This window comes from Haemorhous mexicanus, chromosome 5 (genome assembly GCF_027477595.1).
Source record: "Haemorhous mexicanus isolate bHaeMex1 chromosome 5, bHaeMex1.pri, whole genome shotgun sequence".
Taxonomy (NCBI): domain Eukaryota; kingdom Metazoa; phylum Chordata; class Aves; order Passeriformes; family Fringillidae; genus Haemorhous; species Haemorhous mexicanus.
This window is the reverse complement of record NC_082345.1, coordinates 30,311,775-30,339,200: the sequence shown is the minus strand read 5'-3', so window position 1 is coordinate 30,339,200 and position 27,426 is coordinate 30,311,775. Positions and strand designations below refer to the sequence as shown.

At 39.2% G+C, this 27,426-nt stretch overlaps 1 protein-coding gene across 4 annotated transcripts in view; it reads right to left on the bottom strand.

Annotated features, from left to right (window-relative positions):
• Positions 1-14,009: 14,009 nt before the first annotated feature.
• Positions 14,010-27,426, bottom strand: part of ANKS1B (ankyrin repeat and sterile alpha motif domain containing 1B) — a 411,850-nt gene continuing 398,433 nt past the window's right edge. For all 4 annotated transcript variants that reach the window (XM_059846720.1, XM_059846716.1, XM_059846717.1 and 1 more), the window contains 4 exons: positions 27,064-27,150; positions 22,606-22,743; positions 17,095-17,262; positions 14,010-15,952 (listed from right to left, as the gene is read on the bottom strand). In XM_059846720.1, the coding sequence (XP_059702703.1) occupies positions 15,842-15,952; positions 17,095-17,262; positions 22,606-22,743; positions 27,064-27,150 (504 nt within the window). In that variant the 3' untranslated portion in view covers positions 14,010-15,841. The remainder of the gene's footprint in view (positions 15,953-17,094; positions 17,263-22,605; positions 22,744-27,063; positions 27,151-27,426) is intronic.

Genomic DNA, 27,426 nt, shown 5'->3' with positions numbered 1-27,426 from the left:
AGTAAATAGCACAGAAACTAGAAATGTGCGATAAACATGACATTCTTGGATGTTCTGGAAGAATGACAGCACACAATCATCGTGCTTGTTGCTGGAACTGAGGAAGCTGTTCTTCACAGAAGGTGATGTTGGGATGGTTGCATTCACATATGTAGAAGTCTGGAGCTGGCTGTAAGAATTTGAAACTGAGGTGGAAGAGGAATAGTGATGAAAATATCTGAAGAGCCAAAGAATACATCTGATTTACAGGAAAAATATGTAAATATTCAAGTGAAAAATCATTGAAATTATTTTTCCAGGAAAGCAACTTCTTCAATTTAAAATATTTAAGGAGACAGTTTACTGCAATAAAATAAGTCTTGCTGTATCATCAGATTTGGCTGTTCTCTTGGATGTTACATGTATTGTAAAGGAAACAGAAGAGAATTTGACTAAAAGCAATTCTTAAGTAGATTGAATATCAGTGCTCCCATTATCTTTTTTAATGTCAGATCAAAATGAATCAGTCTACATTCAAATTTAACTAATGATCTTTGCTAATTTTATCTAGTTCTATAGCTGAAATTATAACATGCTTTTGTGAAAACAATTTTTATACTTCCTATTAACCATGCCTATCAGTTTCTGTAGAAATTTTGAGTCTCTTCACTTAGTCAGTTAAACCTACAGCTCCTTCACATGCTGCTACTTTCTCTTTCCTTGGGATTTGTACCCATGTGTGGTACAGCTGCTCTAGAGGATGCTTTGTATTGCCCTGAAGTGTACCATTCCTCCAACAACAGTGTTCTCCTTCACCCTCTCTTATCTTACACAGTTGTTTTTGAAATAAAACTGTGCACTGAGTGCCTAAGGTTTTTCCAACTCTATCTCTTGTAATGCTGGAATGGGGGGCTAGAACTGGAACTGGTGACCTGTTGCCAGTAGAGGGCTATCTCCCACCCCAAAATTATTTTGCCTCCTTTTGAAAATTGTGCAGTTAAACTTCCCTTTACAGAATGCTGTGCAAATTGCTGCTTTGAGGGGGTTTTTACAATTTTTAAATTCAGTGGAGTCTCTGTGTGGGGCCCAGTTGCCCAGGTTGTATCTATCCACCGCAGAATCTGTCCTTACCACTGCTCTCCCAAGGTGTTTTGAAGGAGCTGATGTCCTTACAGGTTTCTGGGTAAAGAGAGCCTGAGAGACTCTGACTCAGGTGGTTTCCTCTGCCCTCCTGGAACAGAACATCCCTGGGAGGCTCCTTGCCCTCTTCTTCAAGAAGGTGCTAAATCCAGAATGGCAGCAGATCACAAAGAATTCAGGTATGGTTTTGCAATTGCTAGTAGAACACAGACTCCTTTTGAGCTCTTTGGTTTCCCTTTCTCCTTCCTAGCAAGTACAGGTTCCATGGCAATGCCCAGGAGTGGAAAAGTCAGCCTTGGGGCTGTGTTTGCCCCTGGTAGGACACCTGAGCTCTCAGATGTATTTGTCCACCTTGTGTTTTCCTCCTCCTTGTGTCTACTGTGGAGGCACAAATTCATTTGTGTTCCTAGATGGTGCTGATGATGCCCAAGAGCTCTGAGGACTTGGGACACCTCATTTCTGTCCTGATTCCAAGAAAACCAGAAGCCAAATGACCTTTACTGTTTGGAGGACAGGGAAGGTGCCAGATATTCTGAACACTTCCAGTATACTTTTTTTTCTTTTTCTGTGCTCAATTTCACTTTGTTCTTTCAAGCTAGGAATGGGGCACAGTCACTGGCTCTGCCAATGTGCAGTGAGATGTTAAGCTGAGACCAGGCTTGTTTGTGGCTGGAGCTCTACAGTAGATTGATTGTGTTTTTCAGCACTTCCAAAGCTTCTGTGTGGGCTGTGCTGCTGTCCATGTCAATGATGGTGTTAATGTGATTTTTTTTTTTTTTTTTTTTGAGGTGGGGGCCGGTGGGTTTGGAGCACGGATGCTGGCTTTTGGGTTTTCTTCCAGATTAATTCACTGCACAGCTTTCTTCTAGGAGGGGTTTTTATGAGAAACCTTGCAACTAGATTTAATAGAGGCCTAGGCTGAGACTGTTAGGGTACATCCTGAAGGAGTATAAAGGAGCCAGATTTTCAGTCTGCACATGCTACAGCTTCATCCCTTCCTGTATCATCTCCTACAGTTGCACTTGAGGGATAGAGCACAACTGAGTGATAATTGGACTAGAACTATTTAAGCTGCCTGTGTGTGTTTGTTCAGGAGGATGAGAAAGCTAAAGTATCTTATAAGTGTTTCAATAGGCAGTTTCTCTCTTGGGGCCTGACTGTTTACAGAACAAATTAGCTTCCTGTGCTTGTTTCCATTTAACAAACCATATGTTGTACACAGGAGAAGTGCTCTGAGAATGGTTAGATTCATGTCCTTCAGGCTAGAGAGGATTCTTGTTCCGTACTCAAGAGGCATCCTCTGAGTACTACTTAGGATGCTGCAATTAGATTCCATGTGTTTATCTGGTATTTTTAATCTCTTACTGTATTAGCATCCTTCAATTTACTTGTGCCTCTGATTTATTTTTAGCTTTGTTCATGTTTCTCTAATAATGTATGCAAAACTCAGATGAGTTTTGAAAATCGTGATGTTTAACTCAAAATCAGGCAAAGACAAACTGACACATTCAAACTGTTCAAAAGTAAACATGATGCTCCTGAGCTAAAGCATGTGTTATTTCTAATGCATAAATGCACATGAAGTATGCTTGATATTTAAAATACCTTTTATTTTACTTTTCTAAAGCATTAGACTCTTCTTCTCTGTAACTGTATAGAAAATATAATTTCCATATCACTTTTCTATAGTACTCTCTAGCACATGATAGCAGTGTTTTATTTCAAAAAATCATATTATTTGCCTGCCATATCCTCCAAAGATAGTAATAACTGTTCATATTCCTCTTCCTCATTAGAGTCAATATCTGGGTTGATAAGACTTTGTAGCCTGCTGGTTCAAACTCTTACTTCAGTGCTAAGAAATCTTAGTCTTGACACATTTTGAGAGCAAGATTTCCTGTCCCGCAGTAACAATAAAAACACTTTTTTTTTTGTGCTTCCCAGTTATAACCACTTAAATTCCTCCTTTAATTTAATATTGTCATCAGTACTGGCTGTTGTTTATAAGCCCCTTGGCAGAAGTAGTGTAGGGAGAAAAAGATTAAGGAAAGGCTAAAAAATATACTTCTGGTTTAATAGCCCTGAAATAATACCTGAGAGGAATAACATATTTTTAATCTGAGACTTGGAAATGCTTAGAGCCTTTTTAGTAGAGAATAGATGAATGAACAGACTATAAGCATAGGCCAGTGGAAATTTGTCTCTAAATGCAGATCAAACATTTTGATCTAAAGAGTCCAGCCTGAAGCCAATAATCATGTCTTGATGGGTGAGCACTAAGCATCTACACAGTAAGGTAAGATTTACTTAAGGAAGCTGGTAGCTCCTGATTTTTTCAGTGGATTTGCATGATATCTTAAAAGGTGCTGTGAAGTTTATTTAAATTCAGTACAGGATAGCAATATAGGTTTATATTTCCAGCTGAGATCTTGGAGAGAATGTGTGGTCTTATCAATATGTGCCTTAAATTTCAGAACTAGGAAATAGGAAGAGAAACAGTTTCAAAGAGTTTGAACAGAAGAAATGTTGCCTAAATTTTACCTGTATTTGAGTATATGTTTACCAGTAGCATGAAAATAGGTCACCTGAATGTGCCTGAGTTTTCAAAATATTTAAAGAGATGTTTTAATATCTTGCAGATGTTGCACTCTCAATTTATCAAAGCCAATGAGTTGTAGTTTTTCTACTTCAAAAATTTTATAGCAGATAGTAATTTAAAAAAAAATTTCTACAGTATCAACGATTCAGCTATTAAGTTATTGTTTGGAGTCAGCAGCTTGTTTTTCATAGTCTGGAGCACTGGGCTTGAGGAAGATCCTGGAGGTACACATTCATTCAGAGAAATGGTTGAGGGGCTGTGGGAACTCAGCACATCACTCCTGATGTCCAGAGCTACCAAGAGAACCCTTGGGGGGCTCGGGAGTCTTGGAATGTTGCCAAAAGCACTTGGTGGCTTGATTTGGATCCATCTAGGGATGTGCCACTGGTGTATGAGGAGATGAAACCTGTGAGAATCACTCAGGTGTGAATGGTGAAGGGAAGATATCATTATAGGGTAAATCACAGATTTTGGGGTTTTGGTACAGGGGAGTTATGGAGACAAGATGGAGGAATCAGGGCATGTCACAAGGCTCTTCTTTCTTCTTCTTGTCGTCCATCTTCTGTGGTGGTGTTGGCACTCATGGATTGGTCTGGGGTGAGGGTGCACTTGGTGATGAGGGTGATAGGTATTGGGAATAAAAAGTAAATATGATATACGTAGGTTTTGCTATAAAAGACGCAACCTCCTCAGGGGCGGTCAGAGTGCCTTTGGCTGCTGTGCTGGTCAGATCCAGGTCGGACAGAGAAGGGACTTTGTAGATAAGAAACAATAAACAATTCTGAAAACCGAAAAAACCTAGAGTCCAGACTCATCTTTTGAGGCCCAGCGTGAAAAGAACCATCCACGCGTGTGTGGGAGCAGAGATGGCAGCCGAACCCCATAAGGGGCCAAGCTGAACTTGTGGAAGAATTGTTTTTCACTGTGAAATTGTATCAGTGAATACCTGCCAGAGATGGGTACAATTCAACTGAACTTCATGTGACCTGGATTTTCTTCACAGCATACCTTGATCATTTAAATTTGGTTAAAAATATATTAAACACAGTAGGTGGCAATTAGTGATAAATCTACCAATTTGACTGTTTAATCTCCTTTTCCCAGAAATATCTCTGTTTAAAGGGTTAAACTTCTGGTAGCCCTAGAGAAAGAAATCTATTCCTTGAGCTATGGTCTACTTTTCCTCTTAAGCTTCTCCTAGGTGTGAGCTCTTTACACAAGGCAGCTTCTCAAGCCCCTGTACACTCCTTACATCTCATTTTTTGTCCTTAATTACTTGTGTCAACCTTCCTTCAAATGAGGGGTTCCACTGCTCGGGGTTCTAGTACTGGTAGTGTTAGGGGAAGAATTGCTGCAGCAAAGTTGGACTTCACTGTTCTTTTTTTTTATCACAAAGTGACTCTGTGGAATGGAACATTTTCTCAGTTTGTGTTCTGGATCTCTGGTTTCTTCAGCATGTAATAGCAGAAAAAGGAGTGATCTTTAACAAGCTGTTAAATTTATGTGCTATATATCATAAAGCTATTTTTTTGCTAAAATACAAATTTAGGAAATTAAGATCATGTTCTCTGAAAATGATGATCTTGTCTATATTATTTTTATTTTGCATACAAATTACATGTCCTCCTTTTCAAAAATTAAACCACAGTGTTTCCAGCTCGTGCAATTTGTCTGTCCATTTTGCTTCACTTATTTTGCTCTTTATTTGAGTTCTGTGATGGGTTAGACATTACTTTAGGATTATGTATCTGCCAATGTGTTTCTTTTGTTTCTCATTTGAAAAATGAGAGTTTGATCACAGTGAATACTTTGAGCAGCTAGCAGCAAACACAAGAGGCCTTAAATTTGTGAGAAGGAATATATCATACTTTGGATGTCTCAGGTGGAATTAATACCTATGACAGGAAGCAAGGGCCTTGAAACTTGAGTGTCTTCTGTTTAGAATGTATTTTTAACTACATTTGAGTTCTAACAAAATGTTTTTTTCTATTGAAACTGGGATTTTTTTTTCATGTATTTCTAAATGGACTGTTCATTGCTGCTGAGATTCCTTGAAGAGAAAAAGAGGAATGTTCATAAACCCAGTCAGAATGTCAAAGTGAGAACAGCTGAGTTAGGTATTGTAACCCAAGGGACGTGGGTTGGTCCAAGGGGAGGACTGCAAAAATTCTTCCCCAAAGGAAGTGAAGACAAGACTTGAGCAACCACTGTCAGAGATCAGTGGCACAGATAACCCAGCAGCAGTGGCACATTCAAGGTGCAGCTGTAGTGGTGGTGTGTCTGTGGTGACTGGCAGAAGCAGCACTTTTTTTAGGTGTGAAGCACTTTTCTCTTACCATTTGAAGTACAAGGCTTGCTCTTGCAGAATCCTGGACTTTTCTTTTTCATTCTCTGAGCTGATTTTAGAGGGTGTGTTGAACAGGATGTTAAATAACTCTGGCATTTCCTTAAGGACCAAGTAGAGTTTGAAAACTGGGTACCTTAATCCATCCTTCCCTTTCAGAGTTGTTTTTTTCCCGACAAATTCTTGTTACACTAAACAAATGAAGCCATATAGCAAACATTTCAGTAATCAGGCCAACATGAAGTACTCATAAATTATCACCAAGCAGCTCTAAATCTGTCATAAACTCTTACTGGCTGGCTCACAGAAATGTTTATGCAATTGAGAGGAACTATAGAAAGGAAGTTAAGTCTCCTTTTACAAGTTAAATCAACTACAACGAGATGAAAAACACCCACACGTTTGGCTTTGGATCAGCAGAGATGTTCTTGAAAAGCAAACCTTTATGAAATGTCTATTATGAAACCAATTTCAATGTGTAAAAAATTAGAGTTTTCCAGGTGTCATTGATTGTACTCTGCTTGCATATTCCTTGTACAACAAGGTATCACCTTGATCAGGGAGTTACAGACTTGGAATCATTCCAGCAAATAAATTTTGACATGGTTGGGAGCACAGATGTAATGTAGGATGTGTAAAAGCTGGAAAGCTTTGAAAGGGGGCCAAGAAGTCACAGTTCCACAGATGTGAAAAAAGCCACCACACCACCAAACCTGCTGCATGAGATGTTATCTTTCATTACATCCCTTTAAAAAAGGTGTAGAAGCTGCAGTGCAACACAGACAAATACATTAAGAGATTATGTTTATAATATTTTAGAGTGCAAATTATGAAGTATAAGAGCAACTGATAAGGGTTTTCAAAGCAGGGAGTGAAATACCAATAAGAAAAACAAATGAAGGATTAAAAACCTATGTAAATAACCAAAAGAAGCTTATTCCATTGATCACAGTGACACAGTTTTGAAATGTAATGTTGGAAATATGGCATTGGAAATTGATAATCTTAACAAAACATATAGCAAGGATGCATTTATTCAAACTAGAGAATTTGGAATCACCAAGTCCAAATGATAAATGGCCATTTGTCTGCAATAGATAAGATGAAAAGTCCTTTGAATCACACCTGGTAAAATTCATCACACATTAAAAAAAAGAGAAATTACAAATGGTTGTGAATTGTTGCAGGTCTGGTGTTTTTAAAGAGGTGACCAAGGCAATTACTGACCTGAAGTTAGTGCTGAGGAAAACAGTGAAATGGCAGATTTATGGTCATATGGAAAAGTAGAGTCTATTCTGAGCACCAGAGGAATTTTCTAGGCATTACTGACTGCTGTGGTTTTTTTGAGAGACTGGTTTTGGCAAATGTTACTGACAGATTTCTAATTGTTTCACTTATGATTTTTTTTTTTTTTTTGTTGTTCTTAATGTGTCATTGTCAATATGTGAACTTTGGATTTCTTAAAGGAATTTGATTTATTACTGCACCATACTTTGATCTAAAGCAAACTTGTAAAATCATATGCAACAAAGGAAATAGCTCTTAATTCCTACATCTCTATGCAAAATGGAATCTAAACAAACATCTCAGGTAAACATTCTGTTTCTGCTTAACTATTTCCAGATGTTCTGGGTGTTTCAAAGGTTATGGGTTATTATAAAGATGAGATCTTTATTTCCTTGTTTTACACGTCTCACCCAAAAATAGGTACAGAAAAAAACTTCAGAGGCCTTCTGACAATGATCCTTGCCTCAGGTCTGCAAAAGTCTGCTCTGGAGAAGGGACTGTAATGAAACACTAGGATTCAGAGTTTTTGTTGGTCACCTGCAGATCAGGAAGAATTTAATTCTTGTACTGTGTGATTTGATCTTTAAATCTTCACCTTTCTATGAGATTGGCTTTAGGATGTGCAGTATTGAACACAGGTGATCTGCACCTTCAGGAGCAATAGATACTCATAGTTTTGTTTCCTTGCAGATTGCATCATGCCAGGGCTAGACTTCTGGCTGGGAAAGAGATATCCCCAGAGTATTGGGCAGGAATTGGCAGAATTCCTGCCAATTGACAGACTGGCAGGAATATTTCCCCCCATCTTTTCATTTGTCTGTGGAGCAGGCTGTATGTATCATGAGCTGCAATTACTTAGGTACCTCTCTCTAAAGGGCTTTCCTGCCACATCAGGGGCTGGGGATAATGTTGGCACTGTAACAGCCTCTTTTCCATAGTGCTTTAAAAATCAGTTGAATTTTCCAGGTTTTTGAGGTACTTAGCTTAGTTAACTCTTCAAGTTTTCTGTAAGTATAACTGAGAAATGGCTGTGACAGAGAGATGGCCATGGTGACTATGTAATGTCTGTGACTGTGTAATGGCTGTGACAGAGATGGCCATGGTGAATGATCTAATATCTTTTTATACTAACTTCCACTCCTGCACAGCATTCCCAGACACTTGGATGTTTCAGTAGATTCACTCAATTCCAACGCAGAATTATTCACTTAATCCATCACTGATACTTTTATAGACTTACATGTTGTCTGGGAGGTAAATTGAAGAAAAGAATATTACTCTTTGCAACATTAACTCAAGAAAGAAGTGCTAACCTCAACTATGTACTTCAGTATAGATACACATACAACTCAACTATAGACGTATTTTTGCTCACGACTTGCCTGACATTCTGTAGCCTCACAATTATCACTATCCAATTATCACAAGTGGAAGAATGCAGACTGCACTGCATCTAATGTGTTTTTTAAATTACTGTGGTCTATTTCTTTTTTTCCTCATGGTGTCACTATAGGATAAAGTTAATGCTCATTGGGTATTCTCGATACTGGAGCATCTTTCCATTTCCTTTGTCTCACTGGCTTTCTGATTTTCTTTTATATGTTTGGAAAATATGATAACAAACATACCACCTTCAAATTTGAACATGTTCTCTCAAGCACTGGCTATCCTTAATATTGAGCATGAATTTTTATTTTTCTTTTCCTTTTTTTCCCCTAAAGATTTAATATTAGAATGAAATTAGCTTTATAGAAGGCTGTGGAGAATTCAAGCCATTCTAATGACTTGAAAGTAGGAAATGCCATGTTTAAAAAGACAAAAATGCACATATCTTACAATCAAAGGAGCTTATGAAGCTACCCCTGTGACTGCCTTCTTCCCCACACATAGAAACTGTATGAATCACAGAATGGGTAAGGTTGGTGGGACACAGTGGGCCCAATCACCCTGCTCAAGCAGGGTCATCCTAGAGCACGTGACACAGGCCTGCATCCAGGCAGTTCTTGAATATTTCCAATAAGCTTCATCTTTCCTTGTGTTGCTGTAATGTGTTTCAAATTCAGCTTTTATGATTGCTAGAAAAAGCAGTTTTCCTATCCACATTCAGTGGCAAGAGAAAGCAGGAGAGAAAGAAAGAATTTGGTTTCATTTACATTCTGATGGCACAGATGGCATTTTTGTCTGCCTAGTTATCACCACTTCACCCAGACCCACATTCTTGAATATATCTAGGTACCTGGCCTCCACAGAAGGAAGAAAGATGTGGCACTCTATAAAGTAGGATTGAAGAGAAATTTGCTTGTGGTCTTTACAAGAGCAGGAGGCAGGTGGAGATGCCATTTCCCCTTCATGCATTTGGAGCACAGCCTTCCCGAGAGGCAAGGCCATTTCTCTGCTTTCCCTCCTCTGCCTCTTCAGCAGGGCAGTGGTGTTTGGGCTGGAAGCACTCAGGCTTGTAATGAGGATGAGTGTGACTGTCTAGTGAGTAGGAACGAAATCATCCACCAGTTCCACAAAACCTGCATCCAGGGCTTCCCTTGTGGCCAGCCTCTGCCTAGCTCAGCTTATCAAGTGTGCAAGTTAACTAGAACCAGCATCTGGTTAACCAGGATCAGTGTGGCCTGGATTGCAGAAGAGTCAGTTTGCTGATTTAGCAAAGCAGTTGTTTCACCTAAAGAAGCCAAAGAACACTGAACAATTGCAGAATTTTTCAGTAGAAGCCTAAGAATTATCCCCCTGTGCTTTCCAGTGGGCTGAAAATCCTGCCAGGATTTCCAGCCAGTTAAGAGTCCTTTTTCCTCCCACTCTCTTCAGATGGTCTTTGAACAAGAGATAACAAATATCCCTCTTCTTAGATAAGTGCCCACATCTAAATATTGTCTCTAACCCCTATGCCATGTCTCTCATTTATGTGCTGGTCACTGCCATGCAGCTCCTTCACGGAGTCTATTGTTCTTTGGGCTGGTACTTTGGAGATAAGTTACTCTTTCTAGATGGTTGTGTTGTTGACATCTTAGACACCATCTTCCCGTGAAGTGTGAAGCAGCCCAGCTGAACAGCACACATTGAAAGAAATCTGGGGCAAAACCAGAGTCCTGCATGTGGCACAAACTGCCTGTATTAATCTAGAATGGGAGATAAACCATTCCCCAGCTGTGTGTGCATTAGTTGTCTAGCAGGCTGCTTCTTTTCCAGAGGACAGACAAAATCTTCACAACCTGACAATTCCCTTGCCAGTGGTTACCATTTTATGGCCAGGCCAGTTTTTGATGCTGAGATGTTGATTTCAAACTGCAAGGCATGTGTACCTTGTGGCTCTGCAGGCCAAGCAGCCTCTCACAAACTTCCTGGCAGGATACCAGAACCAGAGATGCTGAGTGTTTCCTCCTGCCAGCTGTAAGCAGTGGCTCTTCTGGCCTTCAATAAACACCAGGCCACTTGGGATGGGTGCCTGATCCAGTCTCAAAGGCAACACCAACATCTGCTTTAGGAAACCCTCTAACTCCACACACACAGAAGTGCCCTGTTGTTTGTCAGGACTTTGTGCAGTTTTAAGCCTTGTCCCAGCAGCAGCTTTTTTACTGTGCACATGTGGTTGTGCATCCCCCTCTCACACTGCCCCACACTGTGATTTCAGAAATGCTTGTCAGGCCTTGGCTGTGATGAATGACAGCTCAGCTAAGCTCCTTGAGCTTATCAGAAACACCGTGTGCTCCCAGGAACTTATTTTGGCTAATGAGCTCCTGCATTTTAGCAAACAGTCTTGGAAACCTATTTTCCTTGCCTGCCTAAGGATGCAAGTGTAACTCTGCTTTTACAACTGAACTTTTACAGAAAGTTACTGACCTGAATTGGGGCCAGGATGGAAAATTGCTGTGACAAAAGAAAACCCTTGCAGCCCTGGAAGGAGCAGTTCTGAGACCCTCTGAGCTCTACTGGACCACAGAGGGCTGCAGCCAGCAATTCACTCTGAGCAGGACACTCCTTCAAGAGAGAAAATTCTCAAGCTCACTCTTTTTGTAGGACCACTGCCAAAAGCCAAGGATGGAGCTTGGGCTGATACCACCATTCCTTGAGGCTTTACCCTTCAAAATGATGCTAAGGCATCCAAGATGAGTACTTCACTGATCCTGAGGGGAATTTTTCACAGGTGTGCGTCCACACTCCTCTAATGTGTGTCTGCCAAGCCTGAATACAGTATTGCAAATCTTTGAGGTTTAAAACCAAACAGCTGCTTCCCTTCTCCCCAATCCCCTCCAGTGAGAAAGGGACAAAAAGGCAGAGATTAGGGGTCGAGATCACAATTTACTAGAGAAAAAGCAACGAGAGAAGGAAAACAAACAGTAACAGCAAACAGTACTCATAACAACATGAGTATTACATACAAAAAGGTGCTCACCACCCCCACCCAGCACCACAGGGCCACCAAGACAAAGACAGAATGGTGGAGGCTACCACAGCCCAGCAGCTGCACGGCTCCTCCCGAGACAAAGATGTGGGGATGCTCCCGCAGCGAGTGTCCTCCTTCCCCAAGCCCGAGCCAAGGAGAAACAAGGATGGACAAACCTCCCAAGCCAGACTGTCTGCACAGCACTGACTGCCCTGCCTGCACTGACTGCCCTGCTCCACGTCCACACCACCCCAGGGGTCGTGGGCACGGCTTTGCTCCTCCAGAAAAAAGGAAAAACGTGGTGCCATTCCCACTGCACAGGCACCTCTTCTTCTGCCTGGAACCATGCTGCCCCAGGATGACCTGGATGGTCTAGAGGAGCAGCCCAGCCACAGGCTCTGCCCCTCTCAGCAATGATGAAAGAGTGACCTGTCCTAGCCAAACCAGGACACACGAGCATTGTGCATTGTGTTGATCTCCGTAATTCCTAAGTACATTAGATTCCTGTGCGAGGCAGGCCTGTGTGTTACTGTCGTGCTCATTGTAATTTCTAAAGAATCTTTTAACTCGTGTAAATTAGGCTGTCAATGAAGTGCTGTTAAAAGCTTGAGGCCTAAGCCATTAATCAAGTCTGGCAAAAGCATCTACTCTGAACTTTGTGACTCAACAGCAGGGTCCCCTCCATTCCCTTTTATCCTTACACTTTTCCGTCCTTAACCTTTTTCCATTCCCATCCTCCACACAGATAATGTTAGACTGATTTTAGTTTGATTGATTTTAGGTTTTAGTCCAGTTCTTCTCTGTGTGCTTCAACTGTGTAGTTCAGGAATAAACTTCACTGTGCTTTCATTTTTCTATTAAACCTGCTTTAGCCAATACCTTTGACAGTGATTCTTTGAGCAACCTAAAACACCCATTCCCAGCAGCAAGTTAGAGACCTCACTACTCACATAATTCTCAAAACCCTTTGTCACCCACATCTCATTTGGATTTCGATTTGCTTACCTTCTCATGTCAAATGCAATCTACTTCTGTATCAGCTCTCTTCTTCTGCCTATTCTCCACCTTCCCACTCTAAGTCAGTCATTGGAATTAACTCTTGGTTTTCCAGCATCCAAATGCTCCAGCTTTTCCATATGCCCTCCCTGACCTGCTTTGGCTTCCCTTTTACCCTAGAGGTCAAGAACAGCAATTTTCCTGACTTTCTGATCTTATAGAGGTCTCTGGTTTTTCCCTGCCTTCATTCTTAAGACTGACCATTATCCCCTCACTGCCTATGCACTTCCAGCATACCAGGAACTTAAAAGTCATCTCAACCAAAAAGGGCAAAAGGTCAAGTGGAAACTCCATTGGATTAGTGCAAGTTTGTAGAAGTCCTTTTGGATCTGAAGAAAGGACTGCTGAACTACTGTCCCATGATAGAGGAGATCCCCTGGGCTTCTCTCCAACTGGCTTACACTAGTATTGGTGAGTAGATGGATATGTTTCCTTCTAAAATCCCAGGATTCTGCAAATACAGAAGTCCCTGATGTGTGTTAATTCTTATCTTTCCTTCCAGTTCAAATCTGCCTGCTGTGGGGGCTTCAGTTGTTCACTGCCTGTGTCCCAAAACCTTCACACTCAATTCTCTGCCCTACCAGTCTTTCATCTGTCTCATCTTTCATCAGTCCTGCTAGTTATCGTCAGTTTCTCTTGCCCCAATTATCTCTCCCAAATGAGTTCAGCTGCTTCCTGTGCCACCTTACCTGCTTGACATCTCTTTGATGAACCCAGATCAAATTCTTCCTGCAAGGTGGCAGTCCTTCCTGTTGTTTCACACCTTTCCTTTACATCTGCTCAGAGTTTTGCTGCAGCTCCTGTCTCATCCTTTAATTTTAGGGGTCACTCAGCTGCATAAGAGGTGCCCCAGTTTTATACCCTGAAAACCTGGCCCATTTGCACTGTACGTGCCTGAAGCGAATGTGTTTTAACATGACTCCTGCACAAATCTTTGCAGGGTGTGATTAAATATGGGAAGTCAGCAGCTGAGTAGAGCACGGAAGAACCAGTTAATTGAGGACTTCAAAGTGTGATGTTTTTACCATCTGTAAACAAAATCTGTATTGCGAACCAAAATTCTCTCCACAGCAGTTCCCAGGTTTCGTAGGTACAAGATCCAAAGCCCAGTGAAATCCATGAAATGGGGTGGGGGGATCTTTCACTGATTTTAGTATACTTTGCACCAGGCCCCTGATTTCCCTTAGCAATGATAAAATGATACACAAAGCTGGGACTGTACAACTTCCTTTTATTTTGTGTGCTTTTATAGGATATAAATAAATGACAAAATTACAAAATTTATAACTGGAAGCCCAAGCATATTTACATAAGTATTTGTTGCAGTGAGGCTACTATTTACTGTTCTCCTATACAATTTTCCTTTTGGTACCATATTTTTAGTGTTGTTTTTTTTTTTTTTTTTTTTTTTGTACTGTCAGTTGACTAAGTACATATCAACAGTGATTAAGCAAAAATATGTACAAGGAACTATTTTGTTCAAGTAAATTGAATACTGTATTAAAAGGATGTCATCACTCAGAGCTATGATTAGGTTTAACTAAACCATATACAGTTATCAGTTTTAAACCAAGTTCAATTATCCATTTTTTGGAATATACCAACTGATGATTCTAACTGAAAAACCTCAGCTGGATATGAAATAATAATTAAAAAAACATTAAGACAACCACACAATTTATCAATATCTCTATAATGAACTTCAAAATGATTCACAATTTGACTGGAAAGAACAATATACGTTAAAATGTCATTTTTCTCCTATAATGATATTTTACTGTTATAATTTCAGTTCTACATAAATATACATCATGGTATTATACAAATACTCCACAGACATTAAAAAAATTAAAACACTTTAAAGAAAAAGTAAGTAAATCTTGTTTAACCAAATATTAAGCAAATGCTTAATTATTTTGTTTCATGAAAACATTTTTATTACTTTGGAATTTTTTTCTTTTTCTTGCTGTTTTTATTTAGAAAATGTTTTGCAGTAGAATTTTATCAACACTCTTCCAAACAAGCTTTCTGTGACAGAAATCTTGATAGCAAAATCCATGGTTTTGACTTTTTTTTAGAACCACTGAGATTATTTTTTTAAAAATACTATTAGAATTCATGGCTATAGCAATGTTGAACTGCATAAACTATATGTAGGTGTAGTAGAATGACCATTCCACTTTCATTTCAGACTGATCACACAGAACATCACCAGTGCACTGATGCTACAACTCTTATAATTTTCATAATGCTGCAATAGCAGTCATTTACTTAACTTTAAAATAAACAATATTTCTCATAATTAATCTGGCTTCCTTCCATAAATATTCATATGTTTTCCTATAGTACTTCTCTTCCATAAAAATATCTAATAAATGTTTTCTGTGCATTATTAATACCTTTTCTTAACCATTCATAAAACTCAGATCCTTTGCTACAATGCAAGAGGCTCTCATTTCTGTAGAGGATCAAAGGACATCAATGATTACATATAAAATCAGTGCACACAGAAATCAGGGTGCCTAATTTCTTGTCACTTTAACGAATTCTTTATTCAACACAGTAATTATTAATGAATTCAGTGGTTTCACAAATAACCTATTTATTAATTCTGCTTCTATTTCAATTAAAAACTGCCAAGATTTAAATAAAAAACCCAATCAAATACTCTACTCGTAGGCAGCATTAGTATTAGTTTAGAGACATTTTGTCGTTTTTTTTTTCTTTAAAAAGTAGAATTCTAAAATAAGAAATCAAAGAAAGCACTGTGGCAGAGTCACAAGGGAGAACTGCACGAAAAATAAGGTTTCTCACTCCTCTTGTGGACTTTAATTTTAAAAGTCTTCATATAGAATCACTCTTCAGTCAGTGCTGCAGGAAGAAGAACATCACCAGAAATGACTGTCAGCCTTTTTTGTTAGTTACAAGGCCACTCATACAGTGCAGTCTTCCTCTCTGCTGGATTGAAACGTTGCCATAAAGGAAAGGCTGTGCTGTGACTGCTTGGCGTGCAAGGCACAACAAGGAACAGGGGGACAGTTTTGTATCAGAAAATTGTAGTTTCATACTTGGTATTAATGCCTCTTTTGGCCTCTTGTCCAGGTTCAACAATCCAGGGTAGATTCGCAAGAGTCTTTTGTTCGGATGGATCTATCTGCTTTAAGACAAATGCAAACATACAGACGGGTTACCATCTCCGTGCACGGCAGCTCGAGCAGAGGGGTTTTCTTTAAACTAACAGGGCAAATCCCGAATTGACAAAGTCGTACAGCAGCAAGTATGGTGGTGTCTACACTCCCATGTACTCATGGCTGCCTTCTTCTTCCTGTTGAGATCAGAGCTGTGTTTACCCCCAAGCTATAGGGCATCAGAGTTCATTAAAGCCACACTTCATCCTGAGAAGTCTGTTCGCTAATGAGACAGACGATGGCATCAGGAAATGTTTCTACTTAAGGTTTTATGGAGGAAGATTCTGTGGCAATGGATGACAAAGTGTACAGTCACACATTTCCCCCCACCCCTTCCCCTCACCCAATAATTCAGTGTCATAGAGTACAGTTCTCACGTTATAGTCAGTGAATATGATACAGTGTGCGGTCATTTTTCTCCTTTCCCTCCCAAATCACCCTGTGCCTGTGTTCTCAATTTATAATAGTTTTCATAATTTTTTAAAAAGGTCTACTGTAAAAGAATATTTCTGTCATCTCTGCACTTCAGGAGGGCACTTTTAAGGCTATCAACACATATGCTTCAATGAGCTTTGTTTCTTAGGAGTCTGTGATTAATACTGAAAAGGTATATTGAATCCCAGATCAAAAAAAAAAAAAAAAAAAAAACAAAACCCAAAAAACAAAAGAAAAAAGAAAAGGGTAAGAAAAGAAGTTGCTTGGTCTGACTGGATAATTGTTAATTGATTTGGATTTGTAATTTGATTTGGATAGATATGCCATGACTGTATCCCAAACAAGTCAGGTGATAGATTAGGAAAGTCCATGAAACTGCCGAGTTTGAGAGGTATGCATTGATTAAACTCAATTAATTAAAGTTCAGTAATTACTGTAAGACACAAGACTAACCAAGCAACATCTTAATCTGCAGAAATCTGAAATAAACAGTTGTTTGAAATGGCTGCCAGTGCTGTGGTGACACAACCCTGCCAGCTGATGAGCAGAGGTGGCATGATGGAGCATTTCTGACTCAAGAGGTAATTTTATTTGTACAGCTTCTAGTACATAAACTCTTAACTGTATAGTTGATATATTTTGGATTGTTTTGCATGCATTACCACCTTCTACTTACCACTGACTTCCGAATACTAACACGTGGTTTGGGAATAGGTTTAGAGGGTTTGTTTTCAAAGCTTTCGGGGAGGGTTGAAGAATGACCCCCTTTTCGTGCCTGTAGTGCAAGCTGATAGGCCACCTCAAACGCTTGTCCTAGTGTAAGAATGATTTCATAAGCTAAATTCTGGAACGAAACAGAAACAGTTAAAAATGAGGTGAGGTTGAATTATCGTCAGATACATGAAGTAGGGTAGTGATTTGCAATGTAAATAATTAAAATCACGCTGGTAATGGGCTCCTCAGTCTCTGTGATGTTTACATCTGTCATTTGATTTCTCACTGATTAAAAACGATCTAAAAGTAATTTATTGTATTGAAAGTAATTACTTCTAAACCCCTTGAAAACGTCTTACTAAACATGAAAACATGAGTGGGTGAGTGTGTTGCCATCTCTTTTTAGAATGAGTACATTAACCTTCCCACCTCATCCCATGTCTCTGTTCTCGGGAACCAGCCCCTCTTGCACTGCTGCAATGTGACATTCAGCCTCGCTCTATTTCAGAACTCCTGTGCTGACCCTTCCTCCTCCAGAGCCAGCAGCCTGACTTGCTGCTTCCCTGGGCACATGCCTTGGGATGCTCTGTGCTCACCAAGCAGCACAGGAAGAGGCTGCAGCCTGGGTGTGATGCTTCCAAAGGGACAAAGAGCCAGGGCTGGCAGTGCACGCACTGCAGGCAGCAGTGTGCAGGTCAGCGCACCGCCTCCAGTGCGTGCTGCAAGTCCTGGGGACACCTTCTCATGGGCTTGTTTGCTAGAAGAAAAACTGAGCTCACACAGCTGTGTAACAACACTCCTGTAAGCAAGGGGAACGGAGGTTACTGGGCATAATCAAAAAAGTCAGGCTATTATGCCTAAAACCAGTTCAGTGTTATAGGTGGAATATTTTAAATCCTCTTCGAATATGGGGAAGAAAAACCTGTTGAAATATTTATAAAGCATGAATGAGGTATCAGAGGGGTTGATATAAATATCTTTTCAGTGCAGTTATACATCAATGAAAAAGCAGCTAGGAGTTTCAAATGTGACCTTATTCTAAACGGAAAGTGAAGTCCTATGGTAATTTTTCTTCAGGTTTGTGGGTTTGTTTCTGTATATTTATTTTCAGGCTCCTACTGGAGCCTATTTTTATGCTCCTACTAGAGCCTATTTCTGGGCTACTAACTCTGCAATAATCTTTAAAACCCCTGCAGAGCAAAGGCAAGCCTGTTGGCTTGCCTCCATATGATGTCCTACAGTCCCCTTGGAATAATTCATAAACCCTTGATATGATTCAGATGTTACTCTCTCCTTCCTCAATCTCCACAGCCTATAGCAGGAAGCAATTCTGCATTGTTTGAACCTAGGTGATCCCAAAAAATTCCCACATTTCTGATGCTTTTTCAAATGAGTTACATCTTTACTAGTCAAGTCTAACTGTTAAGTTTGCAGTAAGTGAGAAAGCAATGCAATGCACTTGGAAGCACACTATTTTCAGTCCTTTCAATCATTAAAACAAAGTTAAATGGACAAGCATTGTATTTCATGCCTTACACTTTAATTTCCCTGAAGAATTTCCATTCCTTTTTTATCACTCTTGTATACTGATGTAATACAGGCTAAATTCAGCATATTTTGCTCATTATAAGAGTTTCTTATAAAGGTGCCAGTTCTGCTCTGTCTTAGGTCAGACAGAAAACAATTATACCCCTGCACTGGGACTTGCTCTCTGCTGTTACAACTACAGTAACAACAGCAAGCCAGCCAAAATTTTATAGCTTCCCAAATAAAAATGCCTGATTTGATAGCTGTAGTCTCCAAATTATCTCCCCTTTAACTTCAAGGGAAACTGTCCAGAATTGAAAAACACTGAGGCTGCAGTTTGCCAGTGGAATAATAAAAGAAAAACTAAAGAGCCTGTAATAAAGTGCCCTGCCTTTTAGCAGAATGCTGGCCAAGGAATTAAGAGCAACAGAGTATAGTTGCTAAAAATGTAGAGAATAATATAATTTCAAATGGAGTGTAATTTAAGTGGGATTAGAACATTATTCTAAAGAGAGATGTCTTTAGAATCAGCTGTCGTGACAGTAAGAGAGTGCCCTATATCACGATGGGATTGTCTGCAGTGGATATTATTAATATTACTAAGGAATACATCAGCAGGATAAGGTGTAGGAATGGCTTGCTGGAGAATATGCAGCCTGCAATACTAGTAGAACTGAGAAAATACACCACCCCGCTTGGCATACAAAAAGATCACTGAGACAGGCCTGAAAATGTGGGAGATAGGACCAGAGACAGACTGAAAGTTTGCCATACTGAGGCATAAATTTAAAGTCTTGCATCTTCTATAAAGCCACTATTATCTGTTTTCCTTTGCTGTCTGTAAAATGAAAAAAACAGGCCTGCCCGGGACCTGAAAGAAACATGTAACTGCTTCTCTGGTTAATAAATATTTGAAATGTAGCAAATAAAATAGAACATCCACTGTTCTGTTCAATATTTGAAATGCAAACCGAGCCGTAGCTTGTACATAAATTTCATACATTGTATGCTGTGGTTGAGCCTTGACAAAGGGAAGTCTGCAAATGGAGGCAAGGAAGGCTTTAAAAGTGTACCTTGTGAAATTTTAAAAATTTATCTGGAAGAAAACCCATAAGTAAATAAACTTGGTTTGAGGAATTTCCCACTCGTAGTACTGGGAGAGGATTATGAGGACCAGAGTAGGTACAGATTCTTGCAGGGGCTATACTGGACAGGTAGAAGCAGGATTCCCTTCAGGACAGGGGTGGAAAACCACGCCAAAATCCGTTGTGGAAATTCTTCTGATGGAATGAGGAGATTATCTGAACTAAAAAGTTCAAGTAAGTTCCAAAGTTCAAAAGCACGTGGCACAAAAGGAAGGCTGCAGGTCTCCCTCTCTGACAGACAGTGAGCATGGATGCTGTAGAGCCCCTGGCTGCTGCAGGAGACACTGACTCTCACAGCACCCCATCAAGCACCTCAGGAAGGAGAGAGAAAGGCCTGTGGTGCTTCCCAGGCTGCTGCAATCCTGCTCCTTGCGTGGTGAGGCAGAGAGGGAAAGTGAGTAAGCCGATGCCTGTAAGCCACAATTTCTGGGAGGTGAGGAATGAGGTCAACTGCCTTGTTTGCCAGGCAATGCTACAATTCAGAGCTCCAGCCCAAGCCTGAGACAGGATTCTTCATCTGTAACTCAGCCAGCCTATTGCATGGCTAATTGTTTCCTTACATTTTAACTGCCATTTTTGTTGTCTTCTATTCAGAGGTGCACTGGGCAATGAAGGATTATCTGATGGAAATTACTTTGTGTATCTCCAATACACAAACCAGAAATCGATTTAGGAGCTGTGCCGATGGTTTGCTTCTCCAGAGGGAATCCTTCACTCATAGATTTAAGGCTGATTAGTAAAAGAATGAAAGTGAAGTGGATCTCAACTATTGAGCAGTAAATCCTCCTCTTCCCCCAAACCTTTTCTCCTTCAATATTCTGTAATAATGTCTGATGTTTCTGCAATTTTGATTGTAGAATTTTAACTCTGAGTTGAAGTTAAATTTAACTCTGAGTTAAAGTACAGTTACTCCTAAATGGTATCAGTAGTGTTTGTGGTTGCATGTCACTACACTAAAATACTTCCCTACCTATAAATAAATTATTCTCGCCCACATTTCCTGAGAAACTGAAGGACCCAAGAGAGTGATTTTTTTTTCATAACATTGCATATATTGTATTACCAAAATAAATATGGTTTAAAATGCCTTACATCTAGTTGTGGATTTCTACCATTTTAAACCTTAATTTTCTGAAAATGATAGTACTTCTATCCATTGGCAAATGGGTAGAATTGTTTCTATTAGCAAATGGGACAATCAGTTTAACGTGCACATTAGGCTTTAAACAGAAAATTTAATTCATGCTGTGCTTGCACTCATAGCTGCATCTAGCATAGTTTTTATGCATCTAGCTAGTTTTTATAGAGCTTGTACTTGCATCAAAAATGCTAGCTCCTGAGGGGAAAAAACCCAACAAACCAATACAAAAAGAGGATATTTGAGTAGGTAACACCCAACTGAGGATGAGGTTGCAGGAGAAAACTAACTTAAGACAGTTAAAGTTTCCATATTGCTTAAAATAGCCATTTAAAGTGCTTGGGATATTAAATGCTCCTCCTAAAGTACAGGAAGTGGGCAAAATATAATTATTCCTAGATCACTTTTCTTCCCTTGCCAAGAAAGGAGATGGATTTCATCTGCAATACCTGAGTCTACATTTCTGCTTGATTACTAAACCTATAAATGAAACTGCATTACTTTGAAACCAATAAGTAGAATTTAAATAGACCAGGAGAAATAATAACCTCACTCAATCAGTCTAATTTCAGTTGTTCACACATCACTAAAATCTATATAATGTAGCATCTTGCTGATACTTTTCTATTTTTAACACAATTTCAGAGTTTTCCTACTCCCTGTGGATACTAAAATGTCAGCAGAGAATTTAAATAACAAAAGCACTCAAGCAAAATGCTAGAATTCCTCTAACCTACCTATACATCTTGTTATTTAAATTCTGCCACACACTACTGCTGTGCATGTTAACTATTTCCCCAGTTCCAAATAAAAAGCTGCAGTTCAAGGTACCCTGTTCTTTTGATTTAACTTATTTATATTCATATAAGCATGTTTCAAGAATTCATACACATTATACTGTATTAAAATATTTTTTTCTTGAATGATTTTGAAGTTTTAAAATTAAAATTTCTCTTGTGCTCAACTCAAGGAGTAAGTTTTCTTGAAAGTTTTGGATTATAAAACTTAGTCATAAAAATTTTAGCCACTACTTAGGTCACCAAATTTAGCTGAAAACTGCATGACTGATTAATTGATACATGTTCATGATTTCTTGAAACCATAATAGTTTGTGTATTCCCACCTGAAAAATATAAGTATAGGAAGAAATTACCAATTTTCCATCAATATAATAGGAGCTTCAAGGACTTTTGCTGAAGTAACATTTTGAGATATGTAGGCAAGAATTACAGAACAAGGAAATAAGAATTAAATAATTAATTTGCTACTTTCAAAACGAAGGATCACCAATCCTTTGGTGTGTACTGAGATTTCAGAATGGCTGGCCAAACACACTTGTTACAAACTTTTGGAAGCCTTAGGCTTGTAGCTTTGGTTATGAGAATTTCATGTCCAGGCTTGCATGAAAAGCTACTCACTAAGTTTACAGTCAACAGCTGAGGTGACAGAGGTGACTTATTTCCAGTGGGAAATGAGATATCAAAGGAAACCTTTGCTCTACTCCAGAAATATCCCTTTGCTATCCCATGGCGATATTCGCCTGGGGTGAATTAATGACGCCTTCCATCGATCACCATGAAAATATCTGAAAATGTTTTAACAGAGCTCAGTGACTGTGACAAGTAGGAAGAACTATTCAATGAAGTATCTTCTATGAACTGACCACATCAAACGCAGTGAATACGTGGCAGTAGTGGTGATTGGTCTTCAAGTCTTTCGTGATGTACGCAAACGTAGAAAGGTCTTCGGGGTCTTGTGCAGCGCAGGAAATGTTACGGATTTCATGTTCAGCAATAATATTCTGTTTAAAAAAAAATATTTCCAATCAATTTAAGAATTAAATTTAAAAGAGCTGTAAAAGGCATGGGTTTAGGTTCACATTTGCGTTGATCTGCTGTACCAAAGCATTTCAGAAATGTCCTAATAAGAGATTTAATATACCCCATGTGAGATCTTACACAGGTATTTGGAATTTTGACCCTCTCCAATTGCCAATTGTCTGGTAGGAAACCATTATGTTCTAGAGTCTTCCCTATGAGACCACTTGTGCTTTGCAGTTTATTCAGGTTCCTTTGACAAAGAGACATCTTTCCTGGCACACAGGACACAACTTCATAAGATGCTGGTATATAGTGCTTCAAAATTGTATTAATAGATACAATTTCAAAGCACTATACCAGCATCTTATGAAGTTCCTGAGCTTTTGTATAAAGATCACAATGGGACACTGTTTCAGTCAACTGACAGACAGAATCTGCTGAAACCCAGCAAGCTCAATGGCCAGGTTTTTGCACGTGCTACTTGAATAATTTTAGCTATAGTTCACTACTGGGAGAGAGGTGGGGCATGTCTGTCCAGTGGAATAAAAAAAAGCTGTCTTAAAGCTTTGGAGAAAATTATGAATACTCATTACATAAACTGCTGATACATAATTAGTGTGCTCAGGCCAAAGGAACCATGAAGCCAGAGAAGAAGATACAGCAGAGTGGCTTATGATTAGGCCTTGCTTCAGCAACACACACATTAAAATGGTTTGTTGAAAGAGAAGAATGATTCACTGAATAGGAATTTACTTAGGGGTTAGTTTATATGATTTCTTGAATTGTAGCCCTGCTGGCCATAGCTCTGGCATTTCCACAAAAGCCCACAGTGACATATCCTGCTGCAGCATGACATCACTACTGCATCATGGAACAGGTGACACCTGTAGTGTCCCAGCTCCTCGCACCTCAGCCACCACTTGCTGATGCCATGGTGGCCTCTGCCCAAGTTAAAACAATCTCTGAGCATATCTGGTTTTCCCTCTCTTTTCCTTCCTACCTCGTTTCATCCACCTCCTTTTATTAATTTTTTTTTTTTATACAAGCAACCAAATTACTTCAGATGCTTTGCCATATCTTCTCTCATTTGCTAAGTGGCAACTTTCCTCTTTGCATGTAGGTGCCAAGTTAATGAAAAGAAGTATTAACATATCTAATTGAAGAAATCATGACTTAGGAATAATCTTAATAAAAACCATACCAAATTTCAAATTATGGGAAAACTGAGATAAAGAAACTTTACTGAAGAAAAGAAATAATCCTCTTAAATTGTTGCAACATACTTGATTATTTCTGTTTAATGCATTATTCATAAAAATGACAAAACCAGTACTTGTGTTTCAATATATGCCAATTTATAATGACATGTATAATCTCTGCTCAACAATTGCTTGCTTTTTCTGTTACTTGAAACATTTTATTTTCTTTGTTCTCAAATTGATAACTTTTACCCTCAATAAAGATTTTGATAAGAATTAGAATTATACCAAACCCAGGGATTTAGACATGCACAGATGGAGCTGTAATGCACTGTCTTTGATGTCATTGTAGTTTAGAAAGCAGAAAGAATTCAAGCTTGGAAGGTGCTAAAATCACATGTGAAGTATTTATGCCAAATCATGAGCCACAATGTAATCACCTGAATTTATGCAGCATATGTGGAAAGAGCTCTGCTATGCTGAAACCTTTTCTAGGTGACTTGGGGTTGACACAGAGATTTTCATTAATTATTTTAATGTTTTAAATTTAAATCAAGTGAATTTTAGAAACACAAAGTATACCTAAACAAAATATTCTAGATAGAAATTGGTAGTGGAATTGAGGTTTTTTTCCTAGCTGCTCTAGGATGTCCTCTGTGATCTCCTTTCAAACTCAAACATTTTTTAGTGCATGCCTTTACTGCGTCCAACTGTCACACTTCAGCAGACCATGGTCTCATTCTGTAGGAAGCAGAAGGCTATGAACCAGCTTCCTGTTCTGGGTACACTCCTCAGACACTGACTGACGCTGTGCAGTTGTTCCAAAATTTGTCTTTCAGTTTGGCAAGAGAAACCTCCAGTACTTCTCAAAGAGTGGGGAAGCTGGAAGTCAGTTCTGGTTCTGCCAAGGAAATACCTTGGAGAGACCAGGTTTTTGCTAAGCAGCCTTCCTTTTGCTTGCCTAACTCATGCCAGCCAATCTCCCTTCTGGCAGAAATCACCCAGAAGTCAGAGTAAGCTGTGAGCCACGAGAAAATTCTGTGAGTCTGCTTTTTCCTAAGCAGTAATTTCTTTCTGGCCTCACTTGCAAAGAAATGGTGTCACGCCAAACTTCAAGGCGCCACTGAAAGAGCTGACATGGAATGAGGTCAGGGCCTCTTTGTCCCCTGAAACTTTGCCTGCTAAGACTAGGAAGACAAATTCTTAGCTTGGTGGCATAAAGGAAAAGGATGAGCAGCCATGAGAGCTGAGTTTTCAAGCACAGAACTGCTGGCTAGTTTTGTCATTGACAACGATGCGTTTGTGGCTAAGTGGTGCCCTGCACTGTCAGCTAGGAGCTCATCTGGAGGCAGTACAAGTCTGGACAGGCTCTCACCTTAGGGCTAATCTGTTTGGGTCTTGAAGGAATTGGGAACAGCACACTGTGGACAAGGATGGTAACAACGCTTCTGGGAGAGTTGCAGGCTATTACCTGGTTTTTACAGAAGGGAAAGGCAGTGCAGATTTTGAACGGGAGAGAAAGCAATCTACCACTTGAGAAAAAACACTGGACTGTGGCATATTTAACTCCATCAAATATATCTGGTGCACTGCTGGGTTTCAGTGGGACATCTAGAGTCAACTAAAGCAATTTGCCAAACTTCTTTTGGCTTTCCATCTTACATAAGGCTCTATGCACTGTGCAAAGAGACACAGGAGCTCCTCTTGTTCTCCTGGGATTTTTTGTAAACCTCAGGACACTGTAGTTACATCTTTAAAGCTACAGAGGAGATTTAAGTGCAGAAAGCAGTATTATCCAAGTTGGAGTTAATGCATTACAACGTCCTGATTTATGCCCTACACATCAGAGAACACAAAAGGAATGAGGGTTGTAGAAGCTCAGTTTTGAATCAGTGGAAGGAAGAAGGAGCAGAGAGGAATCCCTGGTCTCTCTGCTCTGGAAAGTATGTCAGACTTGAAACAACAGTAATTTCACCTCAGTTTTTCTATTATGCCATCTTCTAACTCTAAATACAGCTTCCAAACTCCAGCAAAAGTTCACAAAACTGCTTCCATTCATCACAACACAGTTCTAGTTAAACTCAAAAACTGATTGATTTGGCAAGTTTGAAGGATCCTGGGTTAGGTGTACTGTGTGGTAGCAACACAAAGCTGCTATATACATTATTAACCTGGTCAGGTAGCTGAGCTGTCAGATCTAATTTTTATACTGCCTAGTCAGTTTTAGTCACATAGCAGAAAATATAATTTCTCTCCTGATCATATAAAAGCAGCAGATTGTATTTCCTTGCCATTTTAGACATACAAAGAAGAGAAATTAATGCAATTACTTTACTTCTCTTTATAGAGCTTGTACATTTTATTTGGCTAAGCAATAATCCATTGCTCTATCCATCATTGAGTTCTTTGATCTCTTAATTTCTGCTTTTGTGGCTTTGGTTGGGTTTTTAAAAAATATTTGGGTGCATTTAGAAATGTAAGAAACAAAGCACAGAAACATTGCCATGCAGGAAGATGAAAAAAAAAGGAATAGCAACTATTAAGAAGCTGCTGCAGTTCAGGTAGTTAAATTGCTAGCATCAAGAAAACAGCTCACAGAGAGGCTGTGGTATTTGAAAGTCTGGAAAGGATATTCAAGGCTTGTGTTCCTTATTCATTGAATAGCTGGCCCTGGAAAAAACCACTTCTTTCTTCTTTATTGAGCCATCTTTTTTTTTTAATCAAATTATATTAATGAATATATTTATTTATTTATTTATATTTATATATTCTGCATATTTATGGAACTGTATAAAAAAGAATATGGTAAAGGATTCCACAGAGGCTCCTTGCTGAATGTCTTTTGTGATAAGCTTGCATATGAGAGCAGAACACTGGACACAATGTTCTCCAAATAAGCCATTAAAGCTGCTTCACTTGCTCTCCAGCCTGAGTTTTTGGAGAATGACAATTACATTACATCCATTTTGGGCAAAAGAGGAGGAAAAAAGGAGAGGAAAACACACAGTGGAAATCTGTCCCCTCTCTGACCTGGCCTTCACAGGTATTACTATTTTTCCTAGTTGTGAGAAACAAAAGGTAATATTCAGGAATTGCACATACCTTATTTGTGGCATCAATAAATTTGACTCCCTTGTAAGAGACAGACAGGACAATGGTTGGTACTTTCTTCATCTGTTCTGTAGACTTCTGAAATCAAAACAAAGATATTATTATTCTTAGAGTTGTGTTGCATTGCAATAACAGTGCTCTCTTCTTCTGATTAAATACCTAAGTTAAATAAATATTTTACTTTTTCTTCAGCCAGCTGTGCTCTGGGTTTATGCTCTCTTGCAGTTACAAAACTAAAATAGCTTTAAGTTTGTTGTGAGGATAGTACAAATTCTCCTTTTTTTCTAGCACAATAGGAAGAGAATAAAGTAACTTTTCCAGGCTTAAAAAGACCAGTCATGCAACCAGTGTTTC